A 19268-nucleotide genomic window follows, 5' to 3' on the forward strand; every position below is an offset into this window, starting at 1 on the left:
CCCTTCCTCTCTCTGTGGAGGTCCTGTTAATCCTTCCTCTCTCTTTGGAGGTCCTGTTAACCCTTCCTCTCTCTGTGGAGGTCGTGTTAACCAATCCTCTCTTTCTGAGGAGGTCGTGTTAACCAATCCTCTCTCTCTCTCTGTGTAGATCTTCAACAGTTACATTGACCTGCTCTACCCGACGGACGACAGGAACGAGAGACTGAGGGATTCTTACTTCTTTACCTGCGTGTGTAATGAGTGTGCCACACGGTCTAAGGTAGAGTACAGCCCGGTCTGAGGTAGAGTACAGCCCGGTCTGAGGTAGAGTACAGCCCCGGTCTGAGGTAGAGTACAGCCCCGGTCTGAGGTAGAGTACAGCCCCGGTCTGAGGTAGAGTACAGCCCGGTCTGAGGTAGAGTACAGCCCCGGTCTGAGGTAGAGTACAGCCCCGGTCTGAGGTAGAGTACAGCCCCGGTCTGAGGTAGAGTACAGCCCCGGTCTGAGGTAGAGTACAGCCCCGGTCTGAGGTAGAGTACAGCCCCGGTCTGAGGTAGAGTACAGCCCCGGTCTGAGGTAGAGTACAGCCCCGGTCTGAGGTAGAGTACAGCCCCGGTCTGAGGTAGAGTACAGCCCCGGTCTGAGGTAGAGTACAGCCCCGGTCTGAGGTAGAGTACAGCCCCGGTCTGAGGTAGAGTACAGCCCCGGTCTGAGGTAGAGTACAGCCCCGGTCTGAGGTAGAGTACAGCCCCGGTCTGAGGTAGAGTACAGCCCCGGTCTGAGGTAGAGTACAGCCCCGGTCTGAGGTAGAGTACAGCCCCGGTCTGAGGTAGAGTACAGCCCCGGTCTGAGGTAGAGTACAGCCCCGGTCTGAGGTAGAGTACAGCCCCGGTCTGAGGTAGAGTACAGCCCCGGTCTGAGGTAGAGTACAGCCCCGGTCTGAGGTAGAGTACAGCCCCGGTCTGAGGTAGAGTACAGCCCCGGTCTGAGGTAGAGTACAGCCCCGGTCTGAGGTAGAGTACAGCCCCGGTCTGAGGTAGAGTACAGCCCCGGTCTGAGGTAGAGTACAGCCCCGGTCTGAGGTAGAGTACAATAACTTAATAACCACAGACGTACAAACCAGGCCATTCTAGGTCACTGTAACTAGCACATTGCCTATGACAACACTGTTTCTACCAATACTACAACCAATACTATTACTACTAGTACTACCAATACTATTACTACTACCAATACTACTACTACTACCACTGCTACTACTACTACTAATACCAATACTACTACTACTACCACCAATACTGCTACCAATACTAATTCTGCTACTACCAATTCTACAAATACTACTAATACAACAAATACTACTAATACTACCAATAATACTACTACCAATATTACTACGCTACTATTGCTACCAATACTATTACTGCCAATACTATTACTGCTACTACCAATCATATTACCACTACTACCAATACTATTACTACTGCTACCAATACTACTACTACTACTACTATTACTACTAATACTACTACAACTATTACTACTATCACTACTACTACTACTACCAATACTAATACTACCAATACTACTAATCCCACTATTACTACCAATACTACCGATACTATTACTGCTAATAACAATACTACTAATACCAATACCACTACTATTACTACCAATTCTATTACTACTACTATTACTTCTATTACTACTACTAATAGTACTACTACTACTTATACGACTTCTATTACTACTACTAATGCTACTACTTCTATTACTTCTACTACAATTACTTCTACTACTACCAATAATACTACTACTACTACTACTACCAATACAACTAATACCACTACTACTACTACCAATACTGCTACTTATTGTACTACTTCTACTACTACCAATACTACTACTATTACTACCAATACTATTACTACTATCACTACCAATACTATTACTACTACCAATACTACTACTACTACTACCAATAATATTGCTAGTAATACTATTATCAAAAATATTACTGCTACTACTACAACTAGTACTACCAATACTACTACTATTATCAATACTACTACTACTATCAATACTATTACTACCAATGATACCACGGCGACCAGTACTATTACTACTACTACAACTAGTACTACTACTACTACTACTACTACTACTACTACTTCTATTACTAGTACTACTTCTACTACTACTGATTATATTACCACTACTACTACTGCTACTACTACTTATATTACTACTACTACTAACAATACTACTACTACTACTACTACTACTACTACTACTACTACTACTACTACTACTACTAGCACTACTACTACCAATACGACTCATACCAATATCAATACAACTAATACCACTACTATTACTACCAATTATATTACTACTACCACCAATACTACTACTGCTACTTATTTAACTACCACTACCACTATTACTACCAATACTACTACTATTACTACCAATGCTATTTATACTATTACTATTACTACTACAACTAGTACTACCAATACTATTACTACTACTACTACTTCTATTACTACTACTACTACTACTTCTATTACTACTACTACTTCTACTACTACTACTGATTATATTACTACTACTACTGCTACTACTGCCAATACTATTACTATTACTACTATCAAAACTATTATAACTATTATATAACTAGTACTACCACTACTACTACTACTATTACTACCACAACTAGTACTACCAGTACTACTACTTCTACCACTATCAATACTATTACTACTACTACTACTACTACAACTAGTACTACCACTACTACTACTACTATTACTACCACAACTAGTACTACCAGTACTACTACTTCTACCACTATCAATACTATTACTATTACTACTACTACTACAACTAGTACTACCACTACTACTACTACTATTACTACCACAACTAGTACTACCACTACTACTACTACTATTACTACCACAACTAGTACTACCAGTATTATCAATACTTCTACCACTATCAATACTATTACTACCAATACTACTACTATTACTACCAATGATACCACGACTACCAGTACTATTACTACTACAACTAGTACTACCAACACTACTACTAATTACTACTACTATTACTATTACCACTACTACTAATGTATTACTGTTACTACTACTACTTCTTCTGCTTCTATTACTACTACAACTAGTACTACCACAACTACTACTATTACTACTACCACTACTACTAATTATATTACTGTTACTACTTCTATTACTACTACTACTACTGCTTCTATTACTACTACTACTAGTACTACCAATACTACTAGTACTACTACGACTTATATTACTATTGCTACTTCTATTACTAATTCTATTACTACTGCTACTACTACTACTTATATTACTATTACTACTACTACTACTACATCTATTACTACTACTACTACTTATAGTACAACCAATACTATCAATACTAGTATTACTACTACTACAACTAGTGCTACCAATACTACTACAACTACTACTACTACTGCTATCAATACTAGTACTACCAATACTATTACTACTACTACTGCCAATACCATCAATACTACTACTATTATCAATAATAGTATTACTACAACTAGTACTACCAATACTACTACAGCTACTACCAATACTATTACTACCAATGATACCACGCCTGCCAGTACTATTACTACTATAACTAGTACTACCAATACTACTACTATTACTACTTCTATGACTACTACTACTACTTCTAGTACTATTAGTACTACTACTTCTAGTACTATTACTACTACTACTACTACTTCTACTACTGCTTATATTACTACTACTACTACTGCTTATATTACTACTACTACTACTACTACTGCTTATATTACTACTACTACTACTACTTCTAGTACTATTAGTACTAATTCTAGTACTATTAGTACTACTACTACTTATATTACTACTACTGCTGCTACTACCACTACTACTACCACTACTATTACTTCCAATAGTACCAATACTATTATTACTATCAATACTGTTATCACTACTACTACACCTATTACTATTACTAATACTACTACTATTATTACTAATATTACTACTACTACTATTACTACTACTACTACTACTACTACAGATACTACTTCTGCTATTATCAATACTATTGCTACTACTACTACAACTAGTACTACCAGTACTACTACTACTATCAATACGATTACTATCAATGCTACTACGCCTACCAGTACTACTACTACTACTATCAATACTATTACTACCATTGCTACTACTACTTCCAGTACTATTTCTACCAATACTACTGATACTACTATTTCACAACCATTAACAGGTTTACAGCAATAGGTTTGGAGAGCCCTGGTTTAAACCTACAGGAGGGTAGCTCTCCAGGAACAGGGTTGGAGAGCCCTGGTTTAAACCTACAGGAGGGTAGCTCTCCAGGAACAGGGTTGGAGAGCCCTGGTTTAAACCTACAGGAGGGTAGCTCTCCAGGAACAGGGTTGGAGAGCCCTGGTTTAAACCTACAGGAGGGTAGCTCTCCAGGAACAGGGTTGGAGAACCCTGGTGTAAACCTACAGGAGAGTAGCTCTCCAGGAACAGGGTTAGGAGAGCCCTGGTTTAAACCTACAGGAGGGTAGCTCTCCAGGAACAGGGTTGAAGAGCCCTGGTTTAAACCTACAGGAGGGTAGCTCTCCAGGAACAGGGTTGGAGAGCCCTGGTTTAAACCTACAGGAGGGTAGCTCTCCAGGAACAGGGTTGGAGAGCCCTGGTTTAAACCTACAGGAGGGTAGCTCTCCAGGAACAGGGCTAACCTTCTCTTCTTGCCTCTCCATACAAGACAAGGACAACTCTTAAAACTGGGTGGGTCACACACTGTGACTGCAGAAAAGGTGTGGGACGCACTGCAGTAAAGAAGACTGCAGCTGTGTGTGTGTGTGTTAGTTATTGGTCTGAGTGTCCTCGTGTGAAAACTAGAATACATGCAATCCCCTCTGGAGCCATGCTAGCCCTGTTTTACCACAAGCCCTCATTTCTTTAAGTCTCAGATCTGTCTCTCTGTCTCTGTGTGTCTCTCTGTCTCTCTGTCTCTCTGTGTCTCTCTGTCTCTCTGTCTCTCTGTCTCTCTGTCTCTCTGTCTCTCTGTCTCTCTGTCTCTCTGTCTCTCTGTCTCTGTCTCTCTGTCTCTGTGTCTCTCTGTCTCTCTCTCTGTCTCTCTCTCTGTCTCTCTCTCTGTCTCTCTCTCTGTCTCTCTCTCTGTCTCTCTCTCTGTCTCTCTCTCTCTCTCTCTCTCTCTCTGTCTCTGTCTCTGTCTCTGTCTCTGTCTCAATTCAATTCAAGGGGCTTTATTGGCATGGGAAACATGTGTTAACATTGCCAAAGCAAGTGAGGTAGGTAATATACAAAAGTCAAATAAACAATAAAAATGAACAGTAAACATTACACATACAGAAGTTTCAAAACAATAAAGACATTACAAATGTCATATTATATATATGCAGTGTTGTAACAATGTACAAATGGTTAAAGCACACAAGTTAAAATAAATAAACATAAATATGGGTTGTATTTACAGTGGTGTTTGTTCTTCACTGGTTGCCCTTTTCTTGTGGCAACAGGTCACAAATCTTGCTGCTGTGATGGCACACTGTGGAATTTCACCCAGTAGATATGGGAGTTTATCAAAATTGGATTTGTTTTCAAATTCTTTGTGGATCTGTGTAATCTGAGGGAAATATGTCTCTCTAATATGGTCATACATTGGGCAGGAGGTTAGGAAGTGCAGCTCAGTTTCCACCTCATTTTGTGGGCAGTGTGCACATAGCCTGTCTTCTCTTGAGAGCCATGTCTGCCTACGGCGGCCTTTTTTTAATAGCAAGGCTATGCTCACTGAGTCTGTACATAGTCAAAGCTTTCCTTAAGTTTGGGTCAGTCACAGTGGTCAGGTATTCTGCCACTGTGTACTCTCTGTTTAGGGCCAAATAGCATTCTAGTTTGCTCTGTTTTTTTGTTAATTCTTTCCAATGTGTCAAGTAATTATCTTTTTGTTTTCTCATGATTTGGTTGGGTCTAATTGTGCTGTTGTCCTGGGGCTCTGTGGGGTGTGTTTGTGTTTGTGAACAGAGCCCTAGGACCAGCTTGCTTAGGGGACTCTTCTCCAGGTTCATCTCTCTGTAGGTGATGGCTTTGTTATGGAAGGTTTGGGAATCGCTTCCTTTTAGGTGGTTGTAGAATTTAACGGCTCTTTTCTGGATTTTGATAATTAGTGGGTATCGGCCTAATTCTGCTCTGCATGCATTATTTGGTGTTCTACGTTGTACACGGAGGATATTTTTGCAGAATTCTGCATGCAGAGTCTCAATTTGGTGTTTGTCCCATTTTGTGAAATCTTGGTTGGTGAGCGGACCCCAGACCTCACAACCATAAAGGGCAATGGGCTCTATGACTGATTCAAGTATTTTTAGCCAGATCCTAATTGGTATGTTGAAATTTATGTTCCTTTTGATGGCATAGAAGGCCCTTCTTGCCTTGTCTCTCAGATCGTTCACAGCTTTGTGGAAGTTACCTGTGGTGCTGATGTTTAGGCCGAGGTATGTATAGTTTTTTGTGTGCTCTAGGGCAACGGTGTCTAGATGGAATTTGTGGTCCTGGTGACTGGACCTTTTTTGGAACACCATTATTTTGGTCTTACTGAGATTTACTGTCAGGGCCCAGGTCTGACAGAATCTGTGCAGAAGATCTAGGTGCTGCTGTAGGCCCTCCTTGGTTGGTGACAGAAGCACCAGATCATCAGCAAACAGTAGACATTTGACTTCGGATTCTAGTAGGGTGAGACCGGGTGCTGCAGACTGTTCTAGTGCCCGCGCCAATTCGTTGATATATATGTTGAAGAGGGTGGGGCTTAAGCTGCATCCCTGTCTCACCCCACGACCCTGTGTGAAGAAATGTGTGTGTTTTTTGCCAATTTTAACCGCACACTTGTTGTTTGTGTACATGGATTTTATAATGTCGTATGTTTTACCCCCAACACCACTTTCCATCAATTTGTATAGCAGACCCTCATGCCAAATTGAGTCGAAGGCTTTTTTGAAATCAACAAAGCATGAGAAGACTTTGCCTTTGTTTTGGTTTGTTTGGTTGTCAATTAGGGTGTGTAGGGTGAATACATGGTCTGTTGTACGGTAATTTGGTAAAAAGCCAATTTGACATTTGCTCAGTACATTGTTTTCATTGAGGAAATGTACGAGTCTGCTGTTAATGATAATGCAGAGTATTTTCCCAAGGTTACTGTTGACGCATATTCCACGGTAGTTATTGGGGTCAAATTTGTCTCCACTTTTGTGGATTGGGGTGATCAGTCCTTGGTTCCAAATATTGGGGAAGATGCCAGAGCTAAGGACGATGTTAAAGAGTTTTAGTATAGCCAATTGGAATTTGTTGTCTGTATATTTGATCATTTCATTAAGGATACCATCAACACCACAGGCCTTTTTGGGTTTGAGGGTTTTTATTTTGTCCTGTAACTCATTCAAGGTAATTGGAGAATCCAATGGGTTCTGGTAGTCTTTAATAGTTGATTCTAGGATTTGTATTTGATCATGTATATGTTTTTGTTCTTTATTCTTTGTTATAGAGCCAAAAAGATTGGAGAAGTGGTTTACCCATACATCTCCATTTTGGATAGATAATTCTTCGTGTTGTTGTTTGTTTAGTGTTTTCCAATTTTCCCAGAATTGGTTAGAGTCTATGGAGTCTTCAATTACATCGTCTCTCTGTCTCTCTCTCTTTCTCTCTCTCTCTCTCTTTCTCTGTCTCTCTCTCTTTCTCTGTCTCTCTCTCTTTCTCTGTCTCTCTCTCTTTCTCTCTCTTTCTCTGTCTCTCTCTTTCTCTGTCTCTGTCTCTCTCTGTCTCTGTCTCTCTCTGTCTCTGTCTCTGTCTCTCTCTTTCTCTGTCTCTCTCTTTCTCTGTCTCTCTCTTTCTCTGTCTCTCTCTTTCTCTGTCTCTCTCTTTCTCTGTCTCTCTCTCTTTCTCTGTCTCTCTCTCTTTCTCTGTCTCTCTCTCTTTCTCTCTCTTTCTCTGTCTCTCTCTTTCTCTGTCTCTCTCTTTCTCTGTCTCTCTCTTTCTCTGTCTCTCTCTTTCTCTGTCTCTCTCTTTCTCTTTCTCTGTCTCTCTCTCTTCTGTCTCTCTCTGTCTCTAGGATGGAGGTAAGATGGCTCTTCAGAAGTTGAGCTCTCCCCCACAGCCAGAGGAGGTCAGAAAGATGGTTCACTACGCCAGGAATGTTATTGAAGAGTTCCGTAGAGCTAAGCACTACAAGAATATCCTTTTCCCTACTGTACACCTCTTCGTTTCTACACATCCTTCGCTCTCTCCATCCCCACACTCAATTTATCTACCTCCTTCTCTCCCTCTCACCTTCTCCCTTTTAACCGCTCAAATCAAAGCAGTTTATTTGTCACGTGCCACAATATAGTGAGTGGTAATGGTAAAGTGAAATGCTTAATTGCCTCTCTTCCTCAACAGCAAGAAATAAAATAAATTAGCAAAGCTTATCAACAGCGTAAAATAAATTAGCAAAGTTAATCAACAGCGTAAAATAAATTAGCAAAGCTTATCAACAGCGTAAAATAAATTAGCAAAGCTTATCAACAGCGTAAAGTACATTAGCAAAGCTTATCAACAGCGTAAAATAAATTAGCAAAGCTTATCAACAGCGTAAAGTAAATTAGCAAAGCTCATCAACAGCGTAAAATAAATTAGCAAAGCTCATCAACAGCGTAAAGTTCATTAGCAAAGCTTATCAACAGCGTAAAGTTAATTAGCAAAGCTTATCAACAGTGTAAAGTTAATTAGCAAAGCTTATCAACAGCGGAAAGTTAATTAGCAAAGCTTATCAATAGCGTAAAGTTAATATGCTTAACACCCAGGCCGTCCTACATTCTACGCTAGATGCCCTCAATCTCACACAAATCAAGGAACCTACCAGGTACAACCCTAAATCCGTAAACACGGGCACCTTCATAGATATCATCCTGAACAACCGGCCCTCTAAATACACCTCTGCTGTCTTCAACCAGGATCTCAGCGATCACTGCCTCATTGCCTGCGTCCGTAATGGGTCCGCGGACCACCCCCCATCACTGTCAAACGCTGCCTAAAACACTTCAGCGAGCAGGCCTTTCTAATCGACCTGGCCGGGGTATCCTGGAATGATATTGACCTCATTCCGTCAGTAGATGATGCCTGGTTACTCTTTTAAAGTGCTTTCCTCACCATCTTAAATAAGCCCCATTCAAAAAATGTTGAACTAAGAACAGAAATAGCCCTTGGTTCACTCCAGACCTGACTGCCCTTGACCAGCACAAAAACATCCTGTGGCGTTTTGCATTAGCATCGAATAGTCCACGTGATATGCAACTTTTCAGGGAAGTCAGGAACAAATACACAGGCAGTTAGGAAAGCAAAGGCTAGCTTTTTCAAACAGAGATTTGCATCCTGTAGCACAAACTCCAAAAAGTTCTGGGACACTGTAAAGTCCATGGAGAATAGGAGCACCTCCTCCCAGCTGCCCACTGCACTGAGGCTAGGAAACACTGTCACCACTGATAAATCTACGATAATCGAGAATTTCAAGAAGCGTTTCTCTACGGCTGGCCATGCTTTCCACCTGGCTACCCCTACTCTGGTCAACAGCCCTGCACCCCCCACAGCAACTTGCCCAAGCCTCCCCCTTCACCCAAATCCAGATAGCTGATGTTCTGAAAGAGCTGCAAGATCTGGACCCCTACAAATCAGCCGGGCTAGACAATCTGGACCCTCTCTTTCTAAAATTATCCACCGCAATTGTTGCAACCCCTATTACTAGCCTGTTCAACCTCTCTTTCGTATCGTCTGAGATCCCTAAAGATTGGAAAGCTGCCGCGGTCATCGCCCTCTTCAAAGGGGGAGACACTCTAGACCCAAACTGTTATAGACCTATATCCATCCTGCCCTGCCTTTCTAAAGTCTTCGAAAGCCATGTGAACAAACAGATCACCGACCATTTCTAATCCCACCGTACCTTCTCCGCTATGCAATCTGGTTTCAGAGCTGGTCATGGGTGCACCTCCAGCCACGCTCAAGGTCCTAAAGATATCATAACCGCCATCGATAAAAGACAATACTGTGTAGCCGTCTTCATCGACCTGGCCAAGGCTTTCGACTCTGTCAATCACCGTATTCTTATCGACAGACTCAACAGCCTTGGTTTCTCAAATGACTGCCTCGCCTGGTTCACTAACTACTTCTCAGATAGAGTTCAGTTTGTCAAATCGGAGGGCCTGTTGTCTGGACCTCTGGCATTCTCTATGGGGGTGCCACAGGGTTCAATTCTCTGTATATATCAATGATGTCGCTCTTGCTGCTGGTGATTCTCTGATCCACCTCTATGCAGACGACACCATTCTGTATACTTCTGGCCCTTCTTTGGACACTGTGTTAACAAACCTCCAGACGAGCTTCAATGCCATACAACTCTCCTTCCGTGGCCTCCAACTGCTCTTAAATACTAGTAAAACTAAATGCATGCTCTTCAACCGATCGCTGCCCGCACCCGCCCGCCCGCCCGACTAGCATCACTACTCTGGACGGTTCTGACTCAGAATATGTGGACAACTACAAATACCTAGATGTCTGGTTAGACTGTAAACTCTCCTTCCAGACTCACATCAAACATCTCCAATCCAAAATTATATCTTGAATCGGCTTTCTATTTTTGCAACAAAGCCTTCTTCACTCATGCTGCCAAACATACCCTCGTAAAACTGACTATCCTGCCGATTCTCGACTTCGGTGATGTCATTTACAAAATAGCCTCCAACACTCTACTCAGACTGCATCCAATTTGCTATCACAGTGCCATCCGTTTTGTCACCAAAGCCCCATATACTACCCACCACTGCGACCTGTATGCTCTCGTTGGCTGGCCCTCGCTTCATATTCATCGCCAAACCCACTGGCTCCAGGTTATCTACAAGTATCTGCTAGGTAAAGCCCCGCCTTATCTCAGCTCACTGGTCACCATAACAACACCCACCCGTAGCACGCGCTCCAGTAGGTATATCTCACTGGTCACCCCCAAAGCCAACTCCCCCTTTGGCCGCCTTTCCTTCCAGTTCTCTGCTGCCAATGACTGGAACGAATTGCAAAAATCACTGAAGCTGGAGACTTACATTTCCCTCACTAACTTTAAACATCAGCTATCTGAGCAGCTTACCGATCACTGCACCTGTACACAGCCCATCTGTAAATAGCACTCCCAACTTCCTCATCCCCATTTTGTTTTTTTGCTCCTTTGCACCCCAGTATCTCTACTTGCACATTCATCTTCTGCACATCTATCACGCCAGTGTTAATGCTAAATTGTAATTGTTTCACCCCTATTGCCTGACCTCCCAAACCTTACTACATCTGCACACACTGTATTATAGATTTTTCTATTGTGTTATTGACTGTATGTTTTGTTTACTCCATGTGTAACTCTGTGTTGTTGTTTGTGTCGCACTGCTTTGCTTTATCTTGGCCAGGTCGCAGTTGTAAATGAGAACTTGTTCTCAACTGGTCTACCTGGTTAAATAAAGGTGAAATAAAAATCTGTTGTATTGAGTCCTTGACCCTCTAGCACCCCCTAGTGACCTGCTGGAGATCTGCGAGTTCAGCCAGGAGAAGATGAGCTCTATATTTGCCGACACTAACGTGTACATCCTTCACATGATGTACCAGGCCATGGGAGTCTGTCTGTACATGCAGGACTGGGACGGAGCCATGAGCTACGGAGAGAAGATCATTCAACCATACAGGTGACCAAAACATACAGACGACGCTTTTATCCAAAGAGACTTAGTCATGTGTACAAGGAAGGCTCCCTCTCTGAGTAAAGGAACGCTCCCTCTCTGAGTAAAGGAACGCTCCCTCTCTGAGTAAAGGAAGGCTCCCTCTCTGAGTAAAGGAACGCTCCCTCTCTGAGTAAAGGAAAGCTCCCTCTCTGAGTAAAGGAAGGCTCCCTTTACTTTCAATGCATTTTTCCTCAAAAGCTGGGTAAACACGCCCACCCCCACCAAAAAAAGGTGCGTAAACAGCGTTTACATTCCACTACCCAGCCTGTTCTCTGATTGGTTCATCTCTCCTGTGTGTCCAATGTCCACTACCCAGCCTGTTCTCTGATTGGTTCATCTCTCCTGTGTGTTCAGTGTCCACTACCCAGCCTGTTCTCTGATTGGTTCATCTCTCCTGTGTGTTCAGTGTCCACTACCCAGCCTGTTCTCTGATTGGTTCATCTCTCCTGTGTGTCCACTACCCAGCTTGTTCTTTGATTGGTTCATCTCTCCTGTGTGTCCAGTGTCCACTACCCAGCCTGTTCTCTGATTGGTTCATCTCTCCTGTGTGTCCAGTGTCCACTACCCAGCCTGTTCTCTGATTGGTTCATCTCTCCTGTGTGTCCAGTGTCCACTACCCAGCCTGTTCTCTGATTGGTTCATCTCTCCTGTGTGTCCAGTGTCCACTACCCAGCCTGTTCTCTGATTGGTTCATCTCTCCTGTGTGTCCAGTGTCCACTACCCAGCCTGTTCTCTGTTTGGTTCATCTCTCCTGTGTGTCCAGTGTCCACTACCCAGCCTGTTCTCTGATTGGTTCATCTCTCCTGTGTGTTCAGTGTCCACTACCCAGCCTGTTCTCTGATTGGTTCATCTCTCCTGTGTGTCCAGTGTCCACTACCCAGCTTATTCTCTGATTGGTTCATCTCTCCTGTGTGTCCAGTGTCCACTACCCAGCTTATTCTCTGATTGGTTCATCTCTCCTGTGTGTCCAGTGTCCACTACCCACCCTGTTCTCTGATTGGTTCATCTCTCCTGTGTGTCCAGTGTCCACTACCCAGCCTGTTCTCTGATTGGTTCATCTCTCCTGTGTGTCCAGTGTCCACTACCCAGCCTATTCTCTGATTGGTTCATCTCTCCTGTGTGTCCAGTGTCCACTACCCAGCCTGTTCTCTGATTGGTTCATCTCTCCTGTGTGTCCAGTGTCCACTACCCAGCCTGTTCTCTGATTGGTTCATCTCTCCTGTGTGTTCAGTGTCCACTACCCAGCCTGTTCTCTGATTGGTTCATCTCTCCTGTGTGTTCAGTGTCCACTACCCAGCCTGTTCTCTGATTGGTTCATCTCTCCTGTGTGTCCACTACCCAGCTTGTTCTTTGATTGGTTCATCTCTCCTGTGTGTCCAGTGTCCACTACCCAGCCTGTTCTCTGATTGGTTCATCTCTCCTGTGTGTCCAGTGTCCACTACCCAGCCTGTTCTCTGATTGGTTCATCTCTCCTGTGTGTCCAGTGTCCACTACCCAGCCTGTTCTCTGATTGGTTCATCTCTCCTGTGTGTCCAGTGTCCACTACCCAGCCTGTTCTCTGATTGGTTCATCTCTCCTGTGTGTCCAGTGTCCACTACCCAGCCTGTTCTCTGTTTGGTTCATCTCTCCTGTGTGTCCAGTGTCCACTACCCAGCCTGTTCTCTGATTGGTTCATCTCTCCTGTGTGTTCAGTGTCCACTACCCAGCCTGTTCTCTGATTGGTTCATCTCTCCTGTGTGTCCAGTGTCCACTACCCAGCTTATTCTCTGATTGGTTCATCTCTCCTGTGTGTCCAGTGTCCACTACCCAGCTTATTCTCTGATTGGTTCATCTCTCCTGTGTGTCCAGTGTCCACTACCCACCCTGTTCTCTGATTGGTTCATCTCTCCTGTGTGTCCAGTGTCCACTACCCAGCCTGTTCTCTGATTGGTTCATCTCTCCTGTGTGTCCAGTGTCCACTACCCAGCCTATTCTCTGATTGGTTCATCTCTCCTGTGTGTCCAGTGTCCACTACCCAGCCTGTTCTCTGATTGGTTCATCTCTCCTGTGTGTCCAGTGTCCACTACCCAGCCTGTTCTCTGATTGGTTCATCTCTCCTGTGTGTTCAGTGTCCACTACCCAGCCTGTTCTCTGATTGGTTCATCTCTCCTGTGTGTTCAGTGTCCACTACCCGGCCTATTCTCTGATTGGTTCATCTCTCCTGTGTGTCCAGTGTCCACTACCCAGCCCGTTCTCTGATTGGTTCATCTCTCCTGTGTGTTCAGTGTCCACTACCCGGCCTATTCTCTGAACGTGGCCTCCATGTACCTGAAACTGGGCCGTCTCTACCTGGGACTGGAGAGGAAGACCCAGGGAGTCAAGGCATTAAAGAAGGTAACGCCCTGTCATTCACCAGCGCATTCAGGAAGTACACACACACACACACACACACACACACACACACACACACACACACACATTGATCAATTGAATCGGGTGTGTTACTGCAGAGATGGAATACCCAGGGTTTGCATTGCTGTAGCTCTCTGGCATAGTCAGATATCCCTGATCTAGGGTTCCCACTAGATGTCCAAGCTGAAAACTAAAAATTGGCTAAATCGTACAAATTTATGAAAAACTAAAAAATATTTTCCATAGTGTGGGTAAGGTTAGGTTTAAAATCTTTTTTTTAATTTTTTTATATAATTTTTAGAAATAGGCAGGGTTTATGTCTTTGTATTTTGGTCAGATAGTGACGACCAACAAACGTTGATAGGTAACGTGTCACTTCCTGATTTCCTGTCCAGGCGATCGCCATCATGGAAGTGGCTCATGGGAAGGATCACCACTACGTAACAGAGGTCAAACAAGAGGTGGTGGAGCTGAAGTAAGGAGGAGGTGAAGAAGAAGGAGTGAGGAGGAGGAGGAGGAGAAGGAGAGGAGGAGAAGAAGTAGAAGAAGGAGTGAGGAGGAGGAGGAGGAGTGAGGAGGAGGAGGAGAAGGAGGAGAGGAGGAGGAGGAGGAGGAGTGAGGAGGAGAAGGAGTGAGGAGAAGAAGAAGAAGGAGTAAGGAGGAGTGAGGAGGGCGAGAGCAATAGTTATTCTCCAAACCCTGGGTCAAAAAAAAAAAATCTACTAAACTTAACAGCTGCACGGCATGCATCCTATACCTCTCTTTTTATGTGTTTCTCTCTCCGTCTCCGTCTCTGGTGATGTCAAATCAGTTTTTTTGTGTGTCATACAGGCAGGCCGTTAACCAGTCAGTGAAAGAGACAATGTGACCTCAGTATTTCTGTTCATCGTTTGTCTTAGACAGTACGTGATGAAGGTGTTTTTATGTACTGGGTAGCAGTATTGCTGTAAATGACAGTTGCCGTTTTTAGTTTTGTTATTGGCCTGGACTAGCCTCGTATCTGCCTAAAACTGTTATGAAAAGAGAACTCATGAATTTACAAATTATGTTTTGTATTAACCGATGACGTGTTTCTCTCCTCTCATACAAGGTAGCAAAGTGAGAGAACGATACCAAAAAAATAAATCATAATTGTTAAGAGTATGTCCGAACTTAAATCATTTGCGTTTGTCTTACAACACAGTCCGTGTTGAACAATTTTTGTCCTTTTGCCTGTTTTATAAAATCAGAAGTGTTGCATGTCTTCTCTCACTCATATACTGTCTTTGTACCGACCTGTAGGGAAGCAGGGTTGTAGTCTTTGTACCGACCTGTAGGGAAGCAGGGTTGTAGTCTTTGTACCGACCTGTAGGGAAGCAGGGTTGTAGTCTTTACCGACCTGTAGGGAAGCAGGGTTGTAGTCTTTATCGACCTGAAGGGAAACAGGGTTGTAGTCTTTGTACCGACCTGTAGGGAAGCAGGGTTGTAGTCTTTGTACCGACCTGTAGGGAAGCAGGGTTGTAGTCTTTACCGACCTGAAGGGAAGCAGGGTTGTAGTCTTTGTACCGACCTGTAGGGAAGCAGGGTTGTAGTCTTTACCGACCTGTAGGGAAGCAGGGTTGTAGTCTTTACCGACCTGTAGGGAAGCAGGGTTGTAGTCTTTGTACCGACCTGTAGGGAAGCAGGGTTGTAGTCTTTACCGACCTGTAGGGAAGCAGGGTTGTAGTCTTTACCGACCTGAAGGGAAGCAGGGTTGTAGTCTTTACCGACCTGAAGGGAAGCAGGGTTGTAGTCTTTACCGACCTGAAGGGAAGCAGGGTTGTAGTCTTTACCGACCTGTAGGGAAGCAGGGTTGTAGTCTTTACCGACCTGTAGGGAAGCAGGGTTGTAGTCTTTACCGACCTGAAGGGAAGCAGGGTTGTAGTCTTTACCGACCTGAAGGAAAGCAGGGTTGTAGTCTTTACCGACCTGTAGGGAAGCAGGGTTGTAGTCTTTACCGACCTGAAGGGAAGCAGGGTTGTAGTCTTTACCGACCTGTAGGGAAGCAGGGTTGTAGTCTTTACCGACCTGTAGGGAAGCAGGGTTGTAGTCTTTACCGACCTGTAGGGAAGCAGGGTTGTAGTCTTTACCGACCTGTAGGGAAGCAGGGTTGTAGTCTTTACCGACCTGTAGGGAAGCAGGGTTGTAGTCTTTACCGACCTGTAGGGAAGCAGGGTTGTAGTCTTTACCGACCTGTAGGGAAGCAGGGTTGTAGTCTTTACCGACCTGTAGGGAAGCAGGGTTGTAGTCTTTACCGACCTGTAGGGAAGCAGGGTTGTAGTCTTTACCGACCTGTAGGGAAGCAGGGTTGTAGTCTTTACCGACCTGTAGGGAAGCAGGGTTGTAGTCTTTACCGACCTGTAGGGAAGCAGGGTTGTAGTCTTTACCGTCCTGAAAGGAAGCAGGGTTGTAGTCTTTACTGACCTGAAAGGAAGCAGGGTTGTAGTCTTTACCGACCTGTAGGGAAGCAGGGTTGTAGTCTTTGTACCGACCTGTAGGGAAGCAGGGTTGTAGTCTTTACCGACCTGTAGGGAAGCAGGGTTGTAGTCTTTACCGACCTGTAGGGAAGCAGGGTTGTAGTCTTTACCGACCTGTAGGGAAGCAGGGTTGTAGTCTTTACCGACCTGTAGGGAAGCAGGGTTGTAGTCTTTACCGACCTGTAGGGAAGCAGGGTTGTAGTCTTTACCGACCTGTAGGGAAGCAGGGTTGTAGTCTTTACCGACCTGTAGGGAAGCAGGGTTGTAGTCTTTACCGACCTGTAGGGAAGCAGGGTTGTAGTCTTTACCGACCTGTAGGGAAGCAGGGTTGTAGTCTTTACCGACCTGTAGGGAAGCAGGGTTGTAGTCTTTACCGACCTGTAGGGAAGCAGGGTTGTAGTCTTTACCGACCTGTAGGGAAGCAGGGTTGTAGTCTTTACCGACCTGAAAGGAAGCAGGGTTGTAGTCTTTACTGACCTGAAAGGAAGCAGGGTTGTAGTCTTTACCGACCTGTAGGGAAGCAGGGTTGTAGTCTTTGTACCGACCTGTAGGGAAGCAGGGTTGTAGTCTTTACCGACCTGTAGGGAAGCAGGGTTGTAGTCTTTGTACTGACCTGAAGGGAAGCAGGGTTGTAGTCTTTACCGACCTGTAGGGAAGCAGGGTTGGCCTCAATTCCGTTTCAATTCCGAAAGTAAATCAAATTCCAAATGTTTGTCATTGGCAAGAATTGAAATTTCAACGTACTTCCTGATTTGACTGGAGTTGATATGGAATTTGCCCCCAACCCTGAAGGGAAGTCATTTTCCACATCGTTGATTCAATGTCATCACATAGATTTAGTTGTTGTTGAAACAACGTTGATTAACCCGTTGTTTGCCTAGTAAGATGACTGTAAACCCTCAATCTTAACCTTTTAGGGGAATGAAAACATACCTGGCCCTGGATCACAATCTCTGTCCCGAGGACCCCAACGGGGTCCACCTTTTGGTCGTTGCCCTAGCATTACAGACTATTTCAAATAATCAACACATTATCAAGCTTTGCTTATTTGAATCAGCTGTGTGTAGTGCTCTGTAGCTCAGTTGGTAGAGCGTGACGCTTGTAAACGCCAGGGTAGTGGGTTCGATTCCCGGGACCACTCATACGTAAAATGTATGCACGCGCGGGATAAAAGCGTCCGCTGAAATGGTATATATTAGTGCCAGGACCAAAAACACGTTGAGATCCCCAGAACTGAGTTCAGACGACGGCTGGTATAGAGACTACTGTACCTTACTTCCTGTCCTGTGGTCGGTTTGAGTGTGTTGGACATCAGACCCAAATAAAATGGAAAACGGAGAGTATTGTTGTGTTCTTTTATTTATCCACTTGGATGTATGGTCTAGAAACTTTGTCCCTTTGAAAATAAACTCATTTTATTCAGTTTTGATCTGTTATGAATGTTATAACGATCCTCAGATGAACCAAAAGAAGGAGGAAGCCAGGTACTTTCTGGGGGAAATGGAAGCAGAAATGGTACACCTCACACACTGGTCCGAGTTCCTACCCGACTAGATGTATCAACCAATGGTTTCCTGCCACATCGTCGACTGTGCAGTCAGGCATCGGATGGCTATATCATGATGTGGTTAGCAAATACAGTACCAGTCAAAAGTTTGGACACACCTACACATTCAAGGGTTTTTCTTATATTTACTATTTTCTACGCTGTAGAATAATAGTGAAGACATCAAAACTATGAAATAACACATATGGAATCATGTAGTAACCAAAAAAGTGTTAAACAAATCAACATATATTTTAGATTCTTCAAAGTAACCACCCTTTGCCTTGATGACAGCTTTGCACACTCTTGGCATTTTGAGCAAAATGATTAATCATATCACTTTTAGTAAATTAAATTTAAAGGTTTGATGACCTCATATTTGAGCATGTATGGCCTCATTCAGAAAATCCTCATATATCAAAAATGTCTCATTGGTGTTACTACTACTACTAATGGTGGGACAATTATCATGTTAAAAAACTAGAGTTCAATTGCGCAGACAGTTTGGTGATTTGAGGAGATATTTTGGATACAGGAAGTCTCTGGTTGTCCTCCACTTCAAGCCTGGATCTGTACTTGGTTTTTAACACAGCCAAAACATTTAGAAGCCAAAGCTCACACAGGATGATTCGAATGGCAGGAGAACTTTCAACCAGAACTCGTTGTCTTTGCAACCGACGTTCACAGATCTAGCTGCTCCTGGATTTCCACGGGGAGATGAGAGATGATGTCCACCAGAAAGGGGTGAGTGATCGGAATCTTGGGAGCTGTTCTCTGGGAAGTATTTTTTCCCAGACTGGACTTCAAGGTTGTCAAGTAATCACTCAATATCGCCAATGGCGTCGTTCACTAGCGAGATGTATTCCATAGCTCTACCTTTTGTTTCTTGAGAGTGGCTATCTTTCGGGATCATTTAAAAAACCCTTCTGACAATTGCAGAGACAGATTCAGGGAGTTCAGCTTTTCAAAGATATCTGAT

General features: G+C 43.8%; 1 protein-coding gene across 2 annotated transcripts in view; it reads left to right on the forward strand.

The window, feature by feature from the left end:
* The window catches only part of LOC139563440 (N-lysine methyltransferase SMYD2-A-like), a 55791-nt gene extending 40405 nt beyond the window's left edge, over positions 1 to 15386 (forward strand). For both annotated transcript variants that reach the window (XM_071382112.1, XM_071382113.1), the window contains 5 exons: positions 149 to 259; positions 8182 to 8302; positions 11647 to 11821; positions 14122 to 14230; positions 14644 to 15386. In XM_071382112.1, coding sequence (XP_071238213.1) covers positions 149 to 259; positions 8182 to 8302; positions 11647 to 11821; positions 14122 to 14230; positions 14644 to 14727 — 600 coding nt within the window. In that variant the 3' untranslated portion in view covers positions 14728 to 15386. The remainder of the gene's footprint in view (positions 1 to 148; positions 260 to 8181; positions 8303 to 11646; positions 11822 to 14121; positions 14231 to 14643) is intronic.
* Positions 15387 to 19268: the final 3882 nt, after the last annotated feature.

The sequence above is a fragment of the Salvelinus alpinus genome, chromosome 34, assembly GCF_045679555.1.
Source record: "Salvelinus alpinus chromosome 34, SLU_Salpinus.1, whole genome shotgun sequence".
In the NCBI taxonomy this organism is placed as follows: domain Eukaryota; kingdom Metazoa; phylum Chordata; class Actinopteri; order Salmoniformes; family Salmonidae; genus Salvelinus; species Salvelinus alpinus.